This window comes from Cydia splendana, chromosome 6 (assembly GCF_910591565.1).
Source record: "Cydia splendana chromosome 6, ilCydSple1.2, whole genome shotgun sequence".
Lineage (NCBI taxonomy): Eukaryota > Metazoa > Arthropoda > Insecta > Lepidoptera > Tortricidae > Cydia > Cydia splendana.
Window position 1 is genome coordinate 16,278,103 of NC_085965.1, and position 24,543 is coordinate 16,302,645.

Here is a 24,543-nt window from a genome sequence, read left to right on the forward strand (position 1 = left end):
ATTCTTATTTTCAAAATTGAACACTATTTTCGGTACTTTAAATTGCTTTCTAAGCTCCCCGAATGAATCCTCCACACTTCTAGACTAATTAAAAGGCATTAAGTATCTGTAGATTCTCTGTAACACGGGCGTTTGTTATTATCAAATACGTAAAAAAGAATATTAAAATTCCCTATCTACTGGCCACGGACCATCTCCAATGTTAAACTGTGGGAACTGACTGGCCAAAACCCTTTAGCTAAGGAGATACTTCTGCGGAAATGGCGCTGGATAGGACATGTTTTACGAAGGCCAAACAATCACCTATCCAAGCAAGGGCTGACCTGGAAAATTCCCGGAAAAAGAGGACAAGGTCGCCCACGTACCACCTGGAGGCGCACAGTGGAAAAAGAGGCGGCATCAGTTGGCCTCGGCTGGGCGGAGCTGGAAGAGGCCGCGCTGGACCGCGAAGAATGGAAATCCCTTCTGAGAGCCCTATGTCCCTGATGAGGGATAACAGGATATCATCATCAAATCACCGTTCGCGTCAACGTCTCTAACCGGCGCTAATGTCTCTAGCGCAAAAAACTAGAACGTGAGCTTGGTAGTAATTAATTATGGTAATGGTAATGCTTCTTGTACTCATAATGTTAATCATTAACTGTAGACGGCGTAGCTTCAATAGATTTTTTGTTTCAAGCCAATAATGTACAAAGGTGCCAGTTACTTACTACAGCTGGCCAGTTACACCTCAGTTTACCCTATGAATTTTATTTACACACGCGTAATCTTCACGCATTCAACTTCACTGATTTAGACAGTTTATAGGTGAATTACAAAAAACTTGTACGTACAGTCGCCATCAGATATATCGGAGTGGTCAAGGCGCTCACAAATATCTGAGCACGCCTCTATTGTCAAGGCGTTAGAGTGCGTGTCCAGAAATTGTGAACACCTTGTCCGCTCCGATATATCTGATGGCGACTGTACTTAAGCGTAAATAATGGAGGATCTGCGATTAGTCTTAACACTTTCGGTGCCGAACGCCCCATTTCCAGTAAAAAATCAACACACATACGTGTTCTTGGCAGTGAATGTTAAGCTAATTTATTCCAATGTGTTACGAAAACGTCAAAGGCATCATTTCATCCCTTGGTTAACAATCTACTATTACGTATCATAAAGTGAACTGTAGTTAAATAACGGATGGATAACTGTCGATTGCCCGTGTTTACGGATTATAACGATAAGATAAGGAGTATATTCTTTATTTGTACTTGAATGTACGGAAAGAAAAGTAAAAAATTAGGGCTCCCATCTCCGTACAAGGGCGTCATTATCTTCTATACATATAATAAAGCTGAAGACGGTCGAAAGTCTGTACATGGAAGATATTTGAAAAAAAGTTGGCTGGGGATACTTAGAATCGATAACAGTACACGTTCCAAAAGTTTTTAGAATTTTTGTCTGATTGTCTGTTTATCTGTTTATCTGTTTGTCTGTTTATTTGAACGCGCATCACGTGAAAACGGCTGAACGGATTTTGATGAAAACTTTACTAATCTGTCGAGAAAATCCCCGGCCAGGTTATAGGCTATAAAAATTCAACCCCTAAAAGGGGGGGTAGCCACAACAATCGATTGACTTAAGTTTGCCCCTGAATCTTATGGTGCTACTTAGGGAGGAGGGGCAAACTTTTTTCAAATATGTGCTACCACTATTGACTACCCTGGTAAACTAACAGATGGCGCTGAATTTAATACGTTGTGACGTGAATAAGCCACCGAGGAAAGATTTTGCCAAATTAACTCTAAGTTTAGAAGAGGGAGTACGGAAAATAATTGAATAATTATGTTGATTTTATAAATTAATAATACAACAAAATTAAACGACAGTAAATGAAGTGCCCCTCATTGCACACTGCACAGTGCCATCTTTTGGGGAACTGAGTAAACATTAAGTAATCAAGAAAACTAAAAATGAGTTTACATAGTGGTAAAATAAACAGACATATCAACACGCGTATAATTGCATAATTATTTAAAATTATTAATTTTCTCCATCATGAATTATACCAAATCGTAATTATATCGCACCCATATCAAATCCATATTCATACGTATCGCCTCCTATAAGCACTTAATAATGGCCACGAAGGTGGGTACTTTGAAAAAAAAAACATTGACTTCTGTCATTTGCAGTGCCGGATCAACCCTTTTAGGCAAATTAAGCACTTGCTTAGGGCACCAAGTCTAGGGGGCACCTAAACCGTAACTGAGACCCTTAAATGTCGAGCCCTATGCGAAGCTAGGCTGATAGAAAACTGTCCCATCCCTGTATGAAATCCTGGATTCGCGCCTGGTTGGGACTAAAAGTAAAAATGTACAACTGTCTATCAAATTGCGTTTATTATATCGAAAAAATTACACATATTTAATTACACAAACGGGTCTACCGCGTCTAAAGTAGCAAGTCTTTTACGCAGCCCAAAGGATGTCATTCCGTACCAGAATCCCGGTGTCTACAAGATAGAATGCAGTTGTGGAAGTGCGTACATTGGCCAAACTAAGCGCAGCGTTCAAGAGAGGGTGAAGGAACACATAGCAGCTGTTAAAAATCGCCATGTAAACAAATCCGCAATAGCTGAGCACTTGCTGACAACAGGAACGAATCACTGGATTGAGCTACATAAACCAAAAGTCCTCTCCAACGAGCGACACTATTATCCGCGGATCGTGAGAGAGGCGATTGAAATTAAAAAACACCCTAAAAATTTCAATCGTGAGGACGGGTACAAATTATCGTCTACTTGGGGACCAGTGATTCAAATGTTGAAACCAGCGGATATATCTTCGGACCAGTGTACGGATACTGTGAGTGTTGCGTGTCGTGCCGTGGACAATAAACACTAAACTTTAACGGGTAGCTGCAATTTCTTTGTCTACCCCAAACATTTTTATAAACTAATTTCGGGTAGTTTAGTGGTGTTTTATTAATATCTCCGTTGACATTTATTGGGACGTAAGTCTTTCCGTGACCACAGCTGGTGCAACTCAGCTGAAACGTCGGAATTAAAGGTAAAAACAATGAAATTATATCGCGGTAGACCCGTTTGTGTAATTAAAAAAAGTAGAAATGTACAACTGTCTATCAAATTGCGTTTTTATATCGAAAAATTTTCGCGCTCGCTTCGCTTTCGCTCGCGTTTTCAATAACTTTCTAAGATATGGCGACTGCAGCAGCATTAGTCTGTTGCAACGTTACTGCTGCAGCACTATCAATTTTCGTGATAAAATGATGTGACTGATTTCCATACTAAAAGTAAATATGTACAACTGTCTATCAAATTGCGTTTTTATATCGAAAAATTTTCGCGCTCGCTTCGCTCGCGTTTTCAATCACTTTCTAAGAAATGCCGACTGCAGCAGCATTACTCTGTTGCAACGATACTGCTGTAGCTCTATCAATTTTCGTGAAAAAATGATGTGACTGATTTCCATACTAAAAGTAAAAATGTACAACTGTCTATCAAATTACGTTTTTATATCGAAATTTTTTCGCGCTCGCTTCGCTCGCGTTTTCAATAACTTTCTAAGTTATGGCGACTGCAGCAGTATTAGTCTGTTGCAACGTTACTGCTGCAGCACTGTCAATTTTCGTTATAAAATGATGTGACTGATTTCCATACTAAAAGTAAAAATTTACAACTGTCTATCAAATTGCGTTTTTATATCGAAATAATTTCGCGCTCGCTTGGCTCGCGTTTTCAATTCGTTTCTAATGTATGGCGATTGAAGCAGCATTACTCTGTTGCAACGTTACTGCTGCAGCACTCTCAATATTCGTGATAAAATGATGTGACTGATTTCCATACTAAAAGTAAAAATGTACAACTGTCTATAAAATTGCGTTTTTATATCGAACAAATTTCGCGCTCGCTTCGCTCGCGTTTTCAATTTGTTTCTAAGATATGGCGATTGAAGCAGCATTACTCTATTGCATCGTTACTGCTGCAGCACTGTAAATTTTCGTGATCAAATGATGTGACTAATTTGCGCTAAGTAGTGCGGCAATGAACGTCACTCAACTTACCAAAAAAATTGAATGTAATCTCGATGACCCTAGGGAGAGGGGGCACCATGGTCTAGAAATGCTTAGGGCATCAAAATATCTTAATCCGGCACTGGTCGTTTGCGGAGTCAAACGATTTGAGACTCGCATTTAATACGCATTACCATGCCTTCCAGAAAAAAATCCAATCATTCGCGAAAGTCTCGCAACGCATTGAGGTTACAAGGGGCACGTGGTCTTCCTCAGGAGTCTGAAGAAGGCCACGGTGAGTGGCGCTCTAGCCAGGCGGCTGCCTGGCTTCGCTTTCGCTCGCGCGCGTATACCTTACTGTATCATCCGATATACATCTACTACTCTATCGTTTAAACCACGTGTAAAATTTGAATAAGGAGGGACTGTATCATCCGATATACATCTACTACTCTATCGTTTAAACCACGTGTAAAATTTGAATAAGGCCGAAAAAAACTATTGATTTTGGAGTGTAGTTTTATTTAGTGGTACCTTATTGTAAAATATTTTATCTGGACTGCAGTCTTCTAGCATATCCATCTGTCAACTTTACTTCAAGTTCCGCCTCCATACAGGGGAGAGGGAGAGAAATTAGCCGCTTACTGACACAGACCGAATTCCACGCGGGCGGAGCCGCGGGCACAGCTAGTTGTAGACATAAAATCAAAAGTGCAAAGATATGGCTTTACGTCGGAGATAAGTTTTTATTTTTTAACACAGGTTAACAATTTATTTACACAGGTTCTTTAATGTCACCGCATTTTTCCATGCTACCAGGGCTGTAACCAAGATTGCAATTGTTTAGATACTTATATCGTACAGACGCGAAGAAAAATTACATGATCCTTTCCATAGGTGCATGTAACCTACATATAAGTTTCGATTGAAGTTTTCGATTGCTTATTGGCTAATAAGCACCCATATTCGGCAGCAATTAAATATATGACAGCCTTATTGGTTATCATAGAAAGATGCGTAAGAAAAATCCCGCTTTGTACGTCCATCAGTCATACATGATGCGCGACTCTTGCAGCCCACATAGGCGACGATCGAACTCGCGCATGTGTGCGCGGCGCAGAGCAGCGCGTTCCGCGTCTTTCGGTTCATAGTTTGAGCCGCTGCAGTCACAGCAAGCTCCGCAGTTACAGAACGCGCAACACGTTTTACCTATCAATGGCAGGGCTCCTGTAAAAAAGTTAAAAGACAGTTGGGCTGTAGGTTTTTTCACATCTCATATAATTCCGGTAGAAGTCATGGCGGTCTGTCAAATATTGCCAGTCCAAATCTAAGGTGTCATTATGCTAAACATTAGGAACATAAAGGGGCATTTTGGGCTAGATACAGAATAGGTACCTATTTGGCCTTCACACCTGCTATAAAAAATAATAATTAAATAACAATCAGGTTCTTAACTTCAGCTGCTTTATACCACCACACGAGAAGTTTTTTTACTTAGTAAACGTTCTAAAAACTTTGACATCTAGAGTTACCGCGTAATTGCACGGAGCCAAACACAAACAGCGCCATCTAGATGTCAAATTCTTAGCAATTTCGGGCTTTACACATCTAATTACTTAATCTTTGATTCTAACCAAGTTTAATAGCTTGCGCGACAAAGTCCAGATAAGGCGTCTCCACAGCGACGTCCAATGGGGCCTGGCAGATGCGCACGACATGGGGTTTGCGTTCTGCATAGCGCTCCTTAATATTGAGCTGTTTGCTTCGACCGAGGAGGGGGCACGGGCCGTTAGGGAACACTTCCTGGTAATATACATACATTTTTAGAGTTCCGTACCCAAAGGGTAAAAACGGGACCCTATTATTAAGACTACACTGTCCGTCTGTCTGTCTGTCACCAGGCTGTATCTCATGAACCTAGACATTTGGAATTTTCACAGATGATGTATTTCTGTTGCCGCTATAACAACAAATACTAAAAACAGAACAAAATAAATATTTAAATGGGGCTCCCATACAATAAACAAGATTTTTTTGCCGTTTTTTGCGTAATCGTACGGAACCCTTCGTGCGCGAATCCGACTCTCACTTGACCGGTTTTTTTTTTAATGAATAACATATGATTTCTGACATTGGGGACATTTCAAACATAATTTTTTTTTTTTTTTTTCGGTCTTTATTCAGAGACCACAATTTTATAACCGCAACGCAGGCTTCGTCAGGTAAACACAAATTTACAACTACAGGCATCATCACAAAACTACAGCGATAAAATCCGCAACAGGCTTCGTCAACTCACTTACTCTAAAAATACACATTAAACATCTACACGGTCTAGACATCTTCGAGAAATCGAAAACATACATAGAATAGAGCAAAAAAAAAAACAATAGAGTCATATTTAACCCCTGGAGCGCCCCAGAATTACCGTAGTATGGAACTCCTATACTAGTTACCAGCACACGTGTCTGTTTAGGGCGCTCCACGGGTTAATTACACAAACGAGTCCACCGCGATATAATTTCATTGTTTTTATCTTAAATTCCGACGTACGAGCCGTTTGTGTACTTAAATAGGTATGTGTACAGAACGCGAGAGTTTAAAGTGTTATATAACAATAGTCTCCATTTTTTGATATCGGTCGAAAATATGTTTTGAATTCTACAATGAAGAATGCATGATCGTCCTCATCCTTACTCTAGGACGTCGCCGGAAGCAATCAGGAATCGGCTTCCTCTCCAAGAGAAGTTCTTCCGAAGTCAACTGGACTTGACCCTTCCATTCTCGTCTTCTACTCTTGCATATAGGGCGGCACCTGAGAAAGGAAGAGACACTCCAGTATACATATCTATGTAAAGGGCCACTTGCACCATCCCACTAACCCGGGATTAACCGGTTAAACTTGGAGTTAATATGGTTACCAGTACAATTTGATACTGGGTTAACGGTTTAACCGGTTAACCCTGGGTTAGTGGGATAGTGCAAGTGGCGCTTGGGAGATTCAAGACTTGCGAGTTTAAATTTGCCTCATCACACACAGCAAGTAAGTGACGTCCAAAAAACCGGACAAGTGCGAGTCGGACTCGCCCACCGAGGGTTCCGTACTTTTTAGTATTTGTTGTTATAGCGGCAACAGAAATACATCATAATTTCAACTGTCTAGCTATGGGTTCGTGAGATACAGCCTGGTGACAAGACGGACGGACGGACAGCGGAGTCTTAGTAGTAGGGTCCCGTTTTACCCTTTGGGTAGGGAACCCTAAAAACGATACGGTGTATCCTTGAAAACTAAATAATATGTCAAACTGATTTTCATAATATGTCGAACGTATATTTAGGCACGATTTTTATAAATGGTGGGGCAGTATTCCGAACGGATATGCAATTTCCAATTCTGCTTTAGCTGTAAGTTAAATGATACGCCTAAATTATGTGAATTGTTTATAGTAGGTTGCGTGCCGATTTAAAGTGTGATTTACACGAAAGCATCCGTAGGTTACATTTTACTTGTCTAGTAAAAACACCGACATTTATAACGGTCATCGACCGAATAGTTTCGTTCTGAATAGAATTAGATGTAGCTATTATTACTATTTTAAGGTATCGCTCCTACAAAGGTTTCAATGTTGCTTAGTATTAATTCGTTCCTTAGAATTAATTGTACTATTCGTAAGGTAATGTAATAATAGGAAACCCCTCAAATCAATAAACAAATGAATCAATGAACACTCAGGAGTCTCAGGTCACCTTTAAGGCCAATAAGTAGTAGTAGTAGTAGTAGTAAAACACTTTATTGTACAAAAATCAAAACAAAACAGGAAAAATAACATTCGTCATTAGTACAAAGGCGAACTTATCCCTTCAAGGGATCTCTTCCAGTTAACCTTTGAGCAATTGAGGGAGAATTGGAGACGGTAGACATCCGTACTGTACGAACAGCGTAAATAAAAGAAAAAGAAAAGAATAATAATAATAAAAACGAAAATTTCTTAGTTACTTATAATGTTAGCAGCTTACCTACAACAAATATATACATAACTAAATACATATATATTCTATAATACATATTACCTACATATATACAAAAACTACAATACCGCACACATCCTTTAAATTAAGTTTTGTCTGCTAGCCATAACCTTTTTAAATTCGCCTTTAGCGATTTAGTACCCTGACTATGCATTACCTACGTTACGGGCACGCAGCAGTGTGACACCTGAAATTATAAGATTTCAATCCTACAACCCGCATATTTATGCGCGTTTTTAGGTTCATCATCAACCTAGAACAACGGTTTTGTTTATTCAATTTGACACTTACTACTACTAATTTTCTAACGAAAACTCATTTAACACAGTAATTTAATTGTTGTGGCAAGAGAACAGTACGGTTACCATCAGTTTCTCACTGACATAAACGCCGTCGAGAACGTAATTTACTTTCTATACATCCCGTTTGCACTAATATGCGAGTGCGAGCGAGATGTATAGAAAGTAAATTACGTTCTCGACGGCGTTTACGTCAGTGACAAACTGATGGTAACCGTACTGGTGTTCCATTTCATTTTATTTCTACATTTTCTTATCCAGCTGTACGCCGTAATTAATCATCGCTACCTCATTAAGTTTGTGTTCGTTGGATTTGTCTTGAAACTCTTGAGAAGAAGAAGACAGTCTGTGGCCGAGTACAGTCGGCAATTATATATACTTACAGATGCGGTGCATAATTATTTTCCTTCGTATTTTCACGGAGACGTACGAACGTGTCTTGCCATTTCAGTCAGTCTCGGTACACAAAATACTGAGGTTGATTGAAGTAGCATCACCAATACGAACGTTTCCGAGAAAATACGAAGGAAAACAATTATGCACTACATCTGTACTGATAGTAATTTATAATATTTTTTGATGCTTGACAATATACTAATCCTTTTTCCCGGTTCATTAGGTAAATATCAGACAAAATTGAAATAGCATTTTTTACGATAAATTACATTCAGGGTTAACCTTTCCTTTTCGTAGAACCTGTACTGTATGTATCTCTTCATATGAAAAGGGTTCGCGATTTCCTATCGTAATATTTTAACATAAAGGAAGCGACCCTGTGATGTCGGCAACGGATATTACCAACTAACGGACTGGTAGGAAAATTAAGTCAATAAGGTTTGGGGGGGGGGGGGGAATGAGGAACTATGCAAGAGGGACACTTAATTGTTGGTAATAAAACTTATAGAGATACTTAAACATATTAAAAACTAAATTAAATGATACTACTAAAAATATAGCTAATGCATAAATAAAATTAACATATAAATACTTATTTAAAAGGGCTTTCTCATACCGTTTCTCTTATATAAAAAAAATTGCCTATATACGTCCCACTGCTGGACACAGGCCTCCTTGATAGGAGCACGAGAGGGTTTGGGCTATAGTTCCCACGCTGGCCCAATGTGGGTTGGGGACTTCACACATACACCTTTGAATATCTTTGCAGATGTATGCAGGTTTCCTTCACCGAAAAGCTGGTAGTAAATATCAAATGATATTCCGTACATAAATGCCGAAAAACTCATTGGTACTAGCCAGGATTTGAACCCGCGACCTCCGGATTGAAAGTCGGACGTCAGATCCACTCGGCCATCACCGCTAATCCCGACCCCCGAGAAAAATAAAGTAGGTATTACCCCACCCAGTGTTGGCCGAAAGTTAATCCAAATTGAAAATGCTGGCCATTAACCATTATAAATTGAATCGTAAACTGTAATCGTCCGTTACGGTTTAAGGTTCAATTTATAATGGTTAATGGCCAACATTTTCAATTCGCATTAACTTTCGGCCAACACTGACCCCACCTGACCTTATGAATAAAAATCGGCCAAGTCTGTTCCGGTATAAGTACGGCCTGTCTTAAATAATATCTTACATATAGAAGTGTAAAACTTTAAACGCTTCAATCAATTTTATATAAACTTCTTGCCTTTAAAGTTATTTTTGGTCAACAGTACTGACTTAATGAAATACCGATTTCCATGGGAATTAGTAATTTTGACCATTGTCCGTCGATTTTTTTTGACATTGTAGTGTATGCGATTATGCGAGTGGCTTAAATAGCATACCTACATAGAGTCGGTGCGAATAAAAAAATCGCCATGTATTTTTAAGCTACTTTTCAGGAGACAATAATAACTGTTTATTTTCCTGTTTGTAATATATTTGTTCCACCTGTATTTTTTTTCTAATAGATCAATGATTTTTACATCAACTCATGAAGAAAATAAACAGTTTTTTTCGTAATATTGTACAATATTATTATTTTAACCAAAATATTGCTACATAGCGACTTAAATTTGGTTCACTTAAAATCGTCATGTGTGAAGTTTGTACACATAGCGATTTGTTGCCAAAGTAACATAGTACGAGAGATGATACATAGCGATTTTAGGGTCTATGTCGGGTAATCCATTCTACAATAAATCGCCATGTCCAACATTATCACCATCACCCTCGACGGAAAACAAGTCATTTCATTTCGTTATGTGCTAAAAAATCACATAGCTATTTTTTTTGTTTCTGTTCTATTTTTTTTTTGTACAAATGTTGTTCTGTGTTCACATAGCGGAATTGTTATTTTAAAAACTAATAAAGATATAACAAAAATATTTATGTGGGTCGACGGGAAATTGAAAAAGGAATTCAAATATGCCAAAATCAAAAAATCGTAAAAAAAACACATAGCGATTTTTTTATTCGCACCGACGATACGTTGTCTCGTGTGTCCTCGTATTGGCGGCAAAGCCGTGAAAAAGTAAACTGTCACTCGGCTCGATTCGAAAAATGAATTAGATTTCTACTAGACTTCAACAAGTTACGATACGGATAATTTAAAGATATTTGTAAGATAGATATCTCAAATTTGACGTTTCCGCGATTCTGGAGGTCCTCTTGAACGATTTCGACAAGTTATGACTTAGATATCCAAGTCACATCTAGTCGATATCTAATGTAGATCTAGTTGATCTCTAAATCGTCTCAAGATCTTGTGATTATCTCGAAATCCGAATAGGCCTGACTGTCTGTGGTACGATGGCCGCAGGCTATACGTTTACTGTACTTACTGGAAGTGGAGTTAATGATCGTGCGAGGGCATTGCCGAGCCGGTGTTGGTGATAGGTGTTATCAAATTACTGAATTAACAAACACTATAGACATATACATAGTTTTATGTTGACATTAATTTTAACCTTTGTAATGCTCTTTGGTCTCTCACATAAGAATCTTAATGTAAACAAGAAACTCATTCCTCCAACGGAACGGCAGCTGACGTTCCTGGTGCTTCACGATCATCTCCCTTAACCACTCTAGGAGTTATCGCCTCAGACAAACTTGGTCATACAAATCCGTTGGTAATTGGGTATTGGGTAACTATCAAAATTACCTTTTTATAGAACCTTCTCAGTACTGTCACATTCTATATTGCAAGATTTGCAAGATGAGCTGAAGATACGTAACACCCCAGAACTTTGATTTTTCATCTTGTTTCATTATTTCATAAGATATTTTGGCTGCGACTGTACGAGTACGAACCTAATGGATTCATGATTATAGTTTTATTCTCTTTGGATTAATTGGAAGGATTCTGCTCTCAACTTATGAAATACTCTACTTACCTATTTTTATAATTTTTAGATACATTTTCGGAACTGCGCGTCATTTGACGACCGGTCTGGCCTAGTGGATAGTGACCCTGCCTGCGAAGCCGATGGTGCTGGGTTCGAATCCCAGTAAGGGCATTTATTTGTGTGATGAACACTAATATTTGTTCCTGAGTCACGGGTGTTTTCTATGTATATAAGTATGTATTTATCTATATAAGTAGGTATATCGTCTCCTAGCACCCATAGTACAAGCTTTGCTTAGTTTGGGGCTAGGTTGATCTGTGTAAGATATCCCCTAATATTTATTTATATTTATTATTTATTTACAAATACTCCGGGCAAACCCTACACGAAAGATCCATATTGTGATCCGTCAATATAAAGTGTCGGATTACGATATTTATTGACGTGTAGGGTAGTGTATTGACGGATCACAATATTTCGCTGGATTTCTGGAAATTCTTGTGATCTGATCCTAGATCCTGGATCGTGATATTTATTTAGCGTGTAGTGTCGCGTTTGATATTTATCGCATCAGTACGCTTACAAAGAACGCTTCAGTACTGACGCGATCCGTATTGATGGTGTAGGGTGTGCTGTGATCCGGCCCAAGATACATAAGTAAAATATCATGATAATTATCACAATATTTATTGACGTGTAGGGTTCGCCCAAAACACACGAGATAAATTGTTTGTACCATAGTGCACCATGGTACAAACATAAACGATTATGATTATGAATAAAATTAGATAGGTGCGTACTTGCAAAAACCCTCGACCTTTTTCGGATCCCTCTTGGTTTTTGGCAACGTAATCATTTTGTTTAGCAAATTCGCACATTGAATTAATTTTGTAATAATATTGCACTTTGAAAATGCATTATTGATGTAATGTCATTTTGACATTAAGCCATAGAGTAACTTAGATACATATACTTACTATACTCTTTGCTTAGATATCATTAAACCATACAGTATAGAGTAAAAGGAGCGAAATCTCTTAGAGTCGGACCAAGAAAAGTCTGCAGCGGATTTGATAGCCCACGCAGTGCAAGTGTTATTTATACGTCAAAATTTCATAGAAGTTTCTTGGTCTGACTCTATGGTAGAATAGTTATAAGGCCCCGTTCGCACGGCAGCTTTTTCAACGCGCGTTAAAAAAGCGTTTGAATGACACAAATGGATAACCATGTATGTATTCACACGAAGGCGGTTTTTAAGCGCGGCGCTTTTTTATCGAGCACTGTTCGATTTTCGGCGTTGAGCGTTGGCGTCAAATTGAATAGACCATACGGAAATCCGTGTATCTGTTCTCACAAGCGTTGAAAAAGCGCCGGCGCTGCTGTCAGTTGGCTGTCAAGTGTCAATTTTTGGTGTCAATCGTCAAGATTATTATTAGTTTCACCTTAAAACTGTCAACTTATGCTTACAAATTCCTGAAATATTCAAGCTATATTCAAATAATACGTCGTAATAGCAAATAAAGTATGGCTTTGCTGAGATGCGTACGTGGCAGTACGACTCACAAGTGATTTTTAAGCGTTCATATGAACACAAATATTGGAAACGGTAATAAAGCGCCAACGTCGGGTTTTAACGCAACGCTTTTTAAGCTGTCGTGCGAATGGGGCCTTAAAGTGTCAAGCAGTCACCTGTAAATAAATAGTTCCAAATCTCTCCAGAGTACCTAGAGTGACACCAAGAAAAGTCTGCAGCGATTTTGATAGCCCACGCAGTGCAAGTGTCATTTTAAACGTCAAACTTCTATGAAATTATGACGTATAAATAACACTTACACTGCATGGGCTATCAAATCCGCTGCAGACTTTTCTTGGTACGACTATAGCTAAGGACGTAGGCGTTATTGATGAGCAAGTGTGCTGTCAATGATTTAAATTATTTAATCAAATATTCTAGAGCAATTCTAGAGTCAGTCCATGAAAAGGCTGCAGCGGATTTGATAGCCCACGCAGTGCACGTGTTATTTTAAACGTCAAACTTCTATTTAATTATGACGTATAAATGACACTTGCACTGCGTGATGGGCTATCAAATCCGCTGCAGACTTTTCTTGGTCCGACTCTAGGTACCTATTGTAGCGCCACCTATTTAAGGTTTTTTGACGGACACTTTTTGATACATGGAGATACACACTAAACTAAACGTTATTTTTAAGTGTACAATAAGAAATATATAGATTATATGTATTTTCTGGTGTAGGCTAAGGTGGCTATGCATACCAAATGCATACTCAACGCACATAGGTATTTAAGTCCACAAAATAATGAAATAATGACGAGAGAACGAGGATAAGCAGCTTCCTGTTAAATGTACTAAGATAACAGTCATACAATATTTGCGCTTTAAAAACATTTCACTAACCGCGTACGTGTCAGCTTGCAAAGATCGTGATATTAAACCTAGAATAGAAAAACTTTATCAATAACATATTTAACTACTTAATTTAAACAACAGAATAAAATTATAGTCAAATCATACAGTAAAAAATGAGTTTATTTAGTGTTATTTCCCTAGCTTTTTGTTTGTCCGTAGTAGTTCTAACACGTAAGTATTTTATTTTTCATACAGTATAGGTATGGAGTGTTGGTGAAGTTTGAAATGTATGCAGTAAAATGATAGAAACACATGAAGTGCAATATATCGACAAACTAATTAAAACTTTCAAGCGTCAATTACGCACCAATGTTCGTGGAATAGGGTATTTGTCTGTATTTAAAATGAATTATTTTACTCTATGCATGAAATGAAGTACCAGAAGATTAATAGAGAAACGTAGACAGCAGTTATTTTTAAACACAATTTATATTTTAAAACCCGTATTAAACTATAACGAGCACCTAGGTAATTTGATTGTGACGTCAAATGCTAGTGTTTAATATAAATTCAATAGTAGCAACTCGGGTGATTAGCTGATTGCGAAAATTGGACCATATTTTTTGTAACAATAGAATATAAAGAATAAGCAGTAGTAATGTTTAATTGGTAGTTACCCTTATTGCCAACGGGAGTGGTCATTTCTCCATACAAACGTACTCCTCGTTTTCCTCCGTGGTTTTGAAGCTAGAGCAATGATTTTACTAACACAGATTAATATTGTCAATATCTGTGTCGGACCGTTTTGCTTTTTTTGATATTTTTGTTTTTTAAGGCGCTAGAGCCCTTCAAAAATGGCCAAAATGGCCTAATTGACTATGCCGCAATGAGAGGCGTGGCATTCAAAACTGATATCAATTAGCCAAAAAAGCAAAACGGTCCGACACAGATAATTTCATAATCATTTAGATTTCCAAATTTGGTTACGATTGGTTAAGTTTTCGAGGAGGAAACAGAGGAGTACGAAACCTCGATTTTTGAGATTTTTACGCAGGATTTTTCGCCTTGTCCTTATCGCACTACTTTTAGGTGCCGCTTCCGTTAGCGAGACGGGTATATTTACCTAAAATATTTAAAACTCAGCTCCTGTTTCGTCTTAACCCTTTCCATCTGAGCGCTTTGTAAGTGGTTCCAGACTTTGTGGAAATATTCAGTCACGTCTTGTGGTCGCATTTAGATATTAAGTAATTTCTAATTTTGACAGATGGTAAATTATTCCGATTTGACTACGACTACTACCAAGAGGCAGAAGGCTGGATGAAGCTACACCAAATCCCGGCAACATGGCGGGATGCCAGACTAAGATGCTTTAGAGAAGGTACGCCCACAATCTGAATTTATCCTTTCTTATATTAGAGTGGGTACTCTAATGTTCCCTAGACTAAACATTTAATGCAAACAGTATGGTAGTAAATTATTTATACATAATCTCGTAAAATAAACTACTTACGTACTTAAGTACTTGACTTTGTTTTCTTTTTTTTTGCTAGAACTTGTCATCTACTATTATTGTGATGGTCAAATGAAAAAATATAATACAACAATTTGTCCATCTATTTTACCCGTAACATGGCGTTCACAGGATCCGATTACCACAGGTTTTACATACTTTCAGCGTCTTCCAGCGTCCAATATAGCTCGGCTTATCCATGGATAAGATCGACGCCTGGCTGTTGAGCACCCACCGATTCTCCGATCGGTACTTCTGGTACAAACCATAATAAGTCGCGTAAAAGAAGGACTACCTTCCCTCCAGACCTCTCTTTTCAAGATTTACTTTCGCTGTGCCGTAGTTATACAGGCCTATTCGGATTTCGAGATAATCACAAGATCTTGAGACGATTTAGAGATTAACTAGATCTACATTAGATATCGACTAGATGTGACTTGGATATCTAAGTCATAACTTGTCGAAATCGTTCAAGAGGACCTCCAGTATCGCGGAAACGTCAAATTTGACATATCTATCTTACAAATATCTTTAAATTATCCGTATCGTAACTTGTTGAACTCTAGTAGAAATCTAATTCATTTTCCGAATCGAGCCGGTAATCGCTATACTTGCAGACAGCCGAATCAACTCGATAATGAAGCGAACGTCTGAAAAACATAATAAGGCTACTATAATCTTCTTCGGGAGTAGCGTTAATTGCCTTATCACTTTGTGCTAGCTAGACTGTGATGACTGTATTTTGTCATCAGGTGCCGCGCTAGCTTCACCAGAAACGGAAAACCTCCGGCATGCCATGCAGGGTATATTAATGAACAACCAAGCAATAACTTGTGGAATTTTTACTGGGATACATGCTACGTACTCTAAAGGAGATTATAATACAATTGACGGTAATCTTATTTATATTTTTCATTGCTCTGTTTAGACACGAGTGTCAGAGGACTATTGAGCTAAATTATGGACCCTAAGCAAGAAGAATTTCGTACATTAACCCGCCGTTAATCTATCTGTATCGCACACGCATATTGTGCACATAGTGCTCGTACAGTGGCATTAGCCGCTGGCACATGAGCGGGACAACAATATAATTACGCACGTGCGATAGAGATAGGAACAGGGGGGGTCAATATACGAAATTCTTCCTGCTTAGCGTCTTTACTTTATTTAATTAGTTACTATCTATACTTGATTAATACTTTGATTAATCATTATATTCTTAGGTACCCCATTGAACCGAATCCCAATCAACTGGGCACCCGATGAGCCAGATAACGCGGATAACAACGAAGACTGTCTCCTGATGCTGCCCAACGGCACCATGGCGGATGTCAACTGCTCAGACGTCTTCCCATACGTTTGCTATAAGAAGAAGCTGCCCAACATGGCGGTTAACAACTGTGGGACTGTGGATAAAAGTGAGTTTACCATAATCATAACCTAGCGACCATCACCAAGGAGGAGTTTTGGCCGAAGGGTGTCAAGTTTCGACGGTTCCGCGCCCGGATCCCTATGCTGCCCAACGGCACCATGGCGGATGTCAACTGCTCAGACGTCTTCCCATACGTTTGCTACAAGAAGAAGCTGCTCAACATGGCGGTTAACAACTGTGGGACTGTGGATAAAAGTGAGTGTTGAATATAGTAATGTTTAGTTTTACATAGTTGCCCAATTTCACAATAGATGGCGCTGTTCTATCGGCTCTACTTCGCGCTGTTAAGATTTTTCCCACAGCCTCATAAAATTTAGTTTCACAATAAATGAGTAGGGCAAAAAGACATAGGGCCGGATTTGTGCGGCGACTCTGATACCAATGTTTAATAAAAATGAATAAATGAGTATTAAGTTCAGTGAAAGTGTAGTCAGTGAACAGTGAGTTTACCATAATATTGTAGGTTCATCGACTTTTACTTTCTTGCAACTTACAAGATTTGACGGAAGTATCCAGCTTATATTTGGAAGTTCCAATCTATTTAATTTATACTTAAACGTCCGACATGCTAAAACCTAAAACCTAATTTGACACTACACTTGTACTAGTATACCTTATATTTTCAAAGGGATAAAAAAATTATATCAAAAATCTAACTTCTATTAAGTATTACATACTAAGCCACAAGATAAATTTATTTCCGATAGAAAGATTTAAAGAAGGCAGAGCTTTCTTAAACTGTCTGCGATTTTAACAATGGACATTCTGAAAGTTTAAAAATCCCGTCTATTCATTTTTATTTCAAATCCAGTCTGTTATTCGCTCCGGTTTGTAGTTTATGTTTCATAATGATATAGGTACGATTGTAGCACTGGTACCTAATGAAAGAAAGGCTTGAAATGAATGAATGAAACCAGGAGTAACAAAGCTAATTGTTTGGTTTTATAGACTACCTATACGTGTCCACGTGTGAACATTTTACATTCAAACTTTGAATAGATTTGTACCTAATTGTAGTTATTTTCGTGAAAAGTAATCTTTCATAATGGGCTATAGCTTCCAAGGGTCCAGGTCCAGGGAAGGCAAAATATTATTCATAATTATAACAAAGTTTATGTATTTACGCAGGTTACGCCTTGGACACCCGTACAGGCAGCTGCTACAAGTTTCATACAGAGCCTCAAACGTGGCCGCGCGCGTTCTCTGCGTGCTCGGGAGAAGGCGGCCATCTTGCCATTATTAACAGCGAGACGGAGGCTCAGGTCAGATCTCATAATAGGTTCATAAAAGATTCCTCTCACTTAGGAAAATTGACAGGTTTGTCAGTATAAAAATTAGTTTATTTTTTTGTGCTTCAGAAGTACAATATAGTTTTGGGTGGCTAGTACCTATTGTCACCACTCATACATACATATTTCATCGTCAGCTAATTAGAGTTTATTGAGTGTAACTATTGTGACTGTTGGCTCGATTCGGAAAATGAATTAGATTTCTACTAGACTTCAACAAGTTACGATATGGATAATTTTATGATATTTGTAAGATAGATATGTCAAATTTGACGTTTCCGCGATTCTGGAGGTCCTCTTGAACGATTTCGACAAGTTATGACTTAGATATCCAAGTCACATCTAGTCGATATCTAATGTAGATCTAGTTGATCTCTAAATCGTCTCTAGATCTTGTGATTATCTCGAAATCCGAATAGGCCTGTGTGTCTACTTCTGGCGATTCAGTCAGTAGGTAAGTTATATGCGGATAATGATATGTAGGTACCTAACTATTTAATCGTGTTCAGGTCCTCAGGGAGATATATGCTCAGCACCCGCCCGGCAGCCTGCCTGGCAACTTCATCAAGCACGTTGTTCACATAGGTCATACTGATTGGGAAGAACACGGGATGTGGATGACTATTCACGGTTTGTAAAATCTACTATTATTGTTAGTCAAATGTCAAGTCAATTATTGAGAATAAGTATCATTCACTTCATCAATCATCACGCATTAGGTAAAAAATTAAACGCACAGTTACGAGTATACCTAACTCCGATGTTTTACCATTTAATGTGTTTGACGTTAGGTATGCTTTGTCGTTGTTTTGACGACCGGTCTGGCCTAGTGGGTAGTGACCCTGCCTATGAAGCCGATGGTCCCGGGTTCGAATCCTGGTAAGGGCATTTATTTGTATGATGATACAGATATTTGTTCCTGAGTCATGGTTGTTTCTATGTATTTAAGTATTTATATATTATATATATCGTTGTCTGAGTACCCACAACACAAGCTTTCTTGAGCTTACCGTGGGACTTAGTCAATTTGTGTAAGAATGTCCCTATAATATTTATTTATTTATTATTTATTTATTTATGTTTATACTTTCCAAGTTTGTACAGTCAGCATCTATAGTAGCGGATGAAACAACGCTTCATAAGTCTACCTGTTATCCGGAAATTGTTTTCCAACTAGAGATCCATACAGTTCGCGTTCTAAAGTATCTGTAACAGACTACTTGTTTTACATATACAAGGACACACCTACAACCTTTTTGTTAAGCTATCAGAAAAAAAACATTTGGCGCGTAATTTGATCCATTACTTTTGATGCTGCCTGTACCGTTTAATCTTTTACTGCGGCGTGACAAGTCCCACTTTTTGGCTAAATTGTCTGCTTGAAACATTCTGACAGCCAAGCGTATCGTATATATAATAATAATAATAACATCCGCTCGGTGTACCCCTTACATTTCATTAAAGTGTCAAAAGGGCCTCTACGTGTTGGCTTCGGCTCCGCGCACGCCTCCCAAAGGTCCGGAACACCATTGTTCCGTGATGGGAAAGACGTACACAATAAGTCCCACTGCTGGGCACAGGCCTCCTCTGATGCGCGAAAGGGCTTAAGCGTATCATAATTTAGATATTCGTCTGCTTACACTCTGCTACATTGTTTGTCAGCGGTTACCACGTAGTGCTTCGCCTCCTTAATGCTGGTTAATTTTCTAGGACAAACTTTAAAAGAGGCGGGCTACGACAAGTGGGCAGGCGGTCAGCCGGACAACTCCAGCTCCCAGTTTTGCGGAGCCATGTTTAACAATGGCCAACTCGACGACGTGTGGTGTGATCGACCGTGCCCCTTCATTTGCGAGAAGAAACCGGACAGCTTATTGGCTGAGGATGATTTTTAAATATGAACAGAAATACTTTATGCTTAGCTTATCTATTGGAACCGAGTATATTAATCCCATATTATTGAAAATATCTGGGAGAGCGAGCTTTGCTCGGAAAACATATAAATATAAATACTCAAAAAATTTTTCCCAGAGACTAGACCTAACTAGATCGATTTTTAAAGATAAAGATAAAGATAAAAAATAGTTTATTCAAGTAGGCATATTACAATGCGCTTATGAACGTCAAATAAACCTTTACCGGCTCCAACCGTACACCTCTGCCCCGAGAAGATTTAATTTTTTTTTTTAAATTTAGCAAAATTTAATAGAAATCGTTAGAGCCGTTTCCGAAATCCCCCGATTAAAATATATAAATAACTAATTCAAAGGTATAAGATAGAGTCTGTCTAGGCTAACTCTGCGCCGACTTTGAGAAAACAAAGTGTGGCAATTCCATAATTTCATACAAATACTTATGACGTTTATAAACTATGATATTTCCAAACTTTGTCATTGCCAAGTCCGTGCATTGTTGGCTTGGCCCGACTCTTTTACATCAACATCAATTATAATATTATTTACTACAAAAATAAAATAAAACTGGTGAACGGAACTTAGCAATCTAATGTGCAAAAATAAATAATAATAACTCTGATTTGTCAATACATACATTACATTACCGTGAATCATCCTAGCGTCCTGTTGTCAACATTTTTTTATCATCTCATGAAAACCCCCGTCGTGTTCATCATACAGATAAAAATAACTATGTATGATAATTATAAACATTTAAATTCAAACAAAGCGTAGTTAATACCTATGCTACTTATATTTTGATAAGTAAAGCATTGGTTAGTGTAGGTATTTGTTTTTTTTTTTCAAATTCAAATCATACCATCTATTACCCACGCATAGTCGGATGGTTTTAAAATGTCGGGATCCACTTGAGAGACTACTTACCTCGAGGAATGGCATTGTTATGTTTTGTTAAACCAAACCGCTAATTACCTGTGCAAAATGAAATGCAATAACAACAAAAGATTCTAATCAGATAACATATTTACCGCTTGAAGGATAGAGTTAAATTTCAATAGCAAGTATTCGATATAGAACCATTTGGAAATTAAACATGAAACATACAGGCCTATTCGGATTTCGAGATAATCACAAGATCTTAAGACGATTTAGAGATCAACTAGATCTACATTCGATATCGACTAGATGTGACTTGGATATCTAAGTCATAACTTGTCGAAATCGTTCAAGAGGACCTCCAGAATCGCGGAAACGTCAAATTTGACATCTATTTTACAAATATCTTTAAATTATCCGTATCGTAACTTGTAATCTAATTCATTTTTAAGAGCCGATAAGCAAACACCTGGGCGACCACGGCTCTAAATTCCAAAAGGTCCTATAGGCATCGAGTACCTGCTATTGTAATTCTAACTCTATTCTTTAAGCGGTAAAGTTGTTATCTGTATGGAATCTTTTGTTGTTATTGCTTTTTATTTTGCACACTTTATTTGCGGTTTGGTTTGACAAAAGATAACACTGCCATTCATCGGCCGGTAATCTCTCAAGTGGATTCCGACTTTTTAAAACCGTACGACTATACCTAGTTAATATAGTAAGTATACGATTTAAAATATTTAAATATATTTTTGGTATCACTTAAAAGTACATTGCTTGAATGCTTGATGTTGTACACCGCAGCTGCAGCGATGTCACTCTAATGAAAAAATGCGAGAAAATGTTTGCTTCAATATTTCATAGTAAGTATGAAGCTAAACTGGAAGTTTTTCTTTTCGATTTATTAACTGGATGCCTTCACGCGCAGGGCCGTGAGCAATTAAAAGTTTGGCGTCAACATAGCAGTTAAAACAGATGTACCACTCAATGGGAACAGAAATAATTTATTTAATCAATTATTTTAAGGCAAATTTTCATTTGTATACTTTCAAGGCAAAATTTCTCCTTTCACATTTTATAGCTTATTTTTTAACAGTGTAAGGGTTATTATATTATTCAAGGATATGGCACTTTAAAGGATGACTTACTTACAAGGAAGGGTACCCAACTGTCCGACTCCGAGTTGATTTATTTTGATATATGTTATAGAGTAGTCTAAAATAACGGACACGTATTTTTTTTTAGCTGCCCAAACTCAACCTGTTAGGAGAAAATGGCCTTCAAAGTACTGAAAATTGACCAAACCTTCTAATTTCTGAGAAGAGACATGTTCAAAAAAATTGATAAATAATTACTGGTTTCTTTATATGTTGGAGAACATGAATAAAGAATGGGGACGTGTAAAAATAAAAAAATATATATAATAAATAAATATAATAAATATATTTTTATATAAAAAATGCGTTTGTGGTGAAATGACAAAACACGTCCCCATTCTTTATTCATGTTCTCCAACATATAACGAAACCAGTAATTAATTATCAATTTTTTTGAACATGTCTCTTCTCAGAAATTAGAAGGTTTGGTCAATTTTCAGTACTTTGAAGGCCAATTTTCTCCTAACAGGTTGAGTTTGGGCAGCTAAAATACGTGTCCGTTATTTTAGACTACTCTATAACATATATCAAAATAAATCAAATCGGAGTCGGACAGTGGGGTACCCTTCCTTGTTAGTGAAAATTATACTGAATTAAATTATAACATTACGCGGTGTAATATTTACGGAAAAATATACAATGAAGTGGAACCGCTGTGATACCTCCTTTGCACTTATTGTTTGTAGGTTAGGAGGCGTAAAAAAGGTTTTCCCAAAAGTTTGAAACAGGATAATGTGAATAATGCATGAATGAAGTACCTACTGTCAGCAATTTACGCTTTCGCTTTACAGCTAGCACTTAGCAGCACTTTACTTTCACAACACAAAGTCGGAAGCATTTACAAAATACAGAAATGTAATAGGAATCAATACAGCTACCTACCACCAGTTTGGCAATGACATAAAGCCTAGCGTGAACGTAACTTTCTATGCATCGAATCTTTCTCGTACTGGCATATTAGTGCGAACGAGATGTATAGAAAGTAAATTACGTAGACTTTAGTGTATATGTCAGTGTTGACACTGTCAGTGACTCGTGGTACGGGTTATGGGTACAGCAGTTTAATTTTAATGTTACTGCGTGTCGTAACACACAGGCAAAAAAATAACGAGAAATAATCGCGTGAAGCGTGAGCGAAGTGTCCGGATCAGTTTGGGCAAAAATGTTTTCTTAAGTTCGGCTGTTCTCATCCACCGGTCGTATTTTTCAACCGATCTTCGTAAAATTTTGTGAACAGGTTGGATGTTAGTTTTTTTTGGAGATTCAGTTTTTGAATTATTATCAAAAGTGCGGATGCCATAGGTTTATTCAGTTATAAGCTCCAATGCAAATACATACTAGCAAGGTCTACGGCCACTAGTGCGTCTACAACGGTTTTAGTTAGGTACCGTAGACCGGGGAGACTTTGGAAAATTTGGGGTTACTTTGATAGATTTAAAACGGCCATAGAATTACCATTATTCATTATTTACTGAAAATGTTCCTGTAACTAGTTAGAGTACTATATATTCATATTCACCTACTGTAAAAAATCTCGCATAAATATATACGAGTATTATGGCTTAAAAACTAGAATTTTAAAGTCGCCCCTGCATTTGAAAGTCACCCCGGTCAATGGTACCTACCTATTATTACGAGCTTATATTACTTATTACGAGAAACAAAAACAACCTTCAACTTGTTTTGATCACCTTTTCCAATGACAACAGGGCAACCTTTATTATAATTATAACACCTACGCACATTGTCAGTCAGTTTTGAGGAGGTTTAATGCAAAATGAATGGGCAAAGTTGGACAGATAAAAGGGGATTGCTTGAAAAAAAGTTTCTTCAACCTGATACATTAATAATGGCAATGTTTTACGATAAAAAGTTTGTTCAACTTTTGACAAATTGGAACATTTTAAAGCAAAGTAGATTTTAACCATATCTTCAACCATTCGCGGGGCGCTGGCAAGAAATAAGTTACCATACCTACACAGCAATGGCACTGTCAGAATCAATGGATTAGTATTTTATATATATGGGAATCATGTGATGTTCTCATGCAGCAAATTTGAAGAATAAGAGCCTGGTTTATTTTAAATATCAAGGCACAGATTTACAACTCTGTTTAGCAGTTACTTTTTCTATGCCAGTAAAATTGAATCACAATTATTATTTAATAAACAATAATAAGTCTTGTTAAGGTCGCCGGAAGACGCTGGATGCGGGTCGCTTCCAACCGGCACGTATGGCGGTCCAAGGGGGAGACCTATGTTCAGCAGTGGACGTCTTATAGCTGAGAAGATGATGATGAAGCAATAATAAATATTGGGTACAATGTTACACAGATAGACCTAGCCCCTAACTAAATA

At 37.8% G+C, this 24,543-nt stretch overlaps 2 protein-coding genes across 2 annotated transcripts; one reads left to right on the forward strand and one right to left on the reverse strand.

Annotated features, from left to right (window-relative positions):
* Window positions 1-4,759: 4,759 nt before the first annotated feature.
* On the reverse strand, window positions 4,760-12,579 carry LOC134791885 (uncharacterized). The gene is made up of 4 exons (XM_063763005.1): window positions 12,439-12,579; window positions 6,718-6,835; window positions 5,655-5,823; window positions 4,760-5,247 (listed from the first exon to the last, which is right to left on the reverse strand). Exons 1-4 carry the CDS (start codon window positions 12,492-12,494, stop codon window positions 5,066-5,068), a joined length of 525 nt encoding a protein of 174 aa, XP_063619075.1. The 5' UTR covers window positions 12,495-12,579; the 3' UTR covers window positions 4,760-5,065.
* A 2,670-nt stretch (window positions 12,580-15,249) lies between these two features.
* LOC134791886 (C-type mannose receptor 2-like) lies at window positions 15,250-20,145 on the forward strand. The gene is made up of 6 exons (XM_063763007.1): window positions 15,250-15,387; window positions 16,272-16,412; window positions 16,743-16,937; window positions 18,080-18,213; window positions 18,750-18,870; window positions 19,951-20,145. The coding sequence occupies exons 1-6, from the start codon at window positions 15,327-15,329 to the stop codon at window positions 20,130-20,132; spliced, it is 834 nt and encodes a 277-aa protein (XP_063619077.1). The 5' UTR covers window positions 15,250-15,326; the 3' UTR covers window positions 20,133-20,145.
* The last annotated feature ends 4,398 nt before the right edge of the window (window positions 20,146-24,543 follow it).

What these genes read in the sequence shown, in the direction of transcription:
- LOC134791885 (XM_063763005.1), bottom strand. Translation starts at nt 12,494, where the DNA reads ATGATTACGTTGCCAAAAACCAAGAGGGATCCGAAAAAGGTCGAGGGT. An exon ending in AAGGTCGAGGGTTTTTGCAA is followed by an intron (nt 6,836 to 12,438) that starts GTACGCACCTAT and finishes TTCCTTTCTCAG; the next exon opens with GTGCCGCCCTATATGCAAGA. An exon ending in GCTTCCGGCGACGTCCTAGA is followed by an intron (nt 5,824 to 6,717) that starts GTAAGGATGAGG and finishes GTATATTACCAG; the next exon opens with GAAGTGTTCCCTAACGGCCC.
- LOC134791886 (XM_063763007.1), top strand. Translation starts at nt 15,327, where the DNA reads ATGAAGCTACACCAAATCCCGGCAACATGGCGGGATGCCAGACTAAGA. An exon ending in CTGTGGGACTGTGGATAAAA is followed by an intron (nt 16,938 to 18,079) that starts GTGAGTTTACCA and finishes GTATTTACGCAG; the next exon opens with GTTACGCCTTGGACACCCGT. An exon ending in GATGTGGATGACTATTCACG is followed by an intron (nt 18,871 to 19,950) that starts GTTTGTAAAATC and finishes TTAATTTTCTAG; the next exon opens with GACAAACTTTAAAAGAGGCG.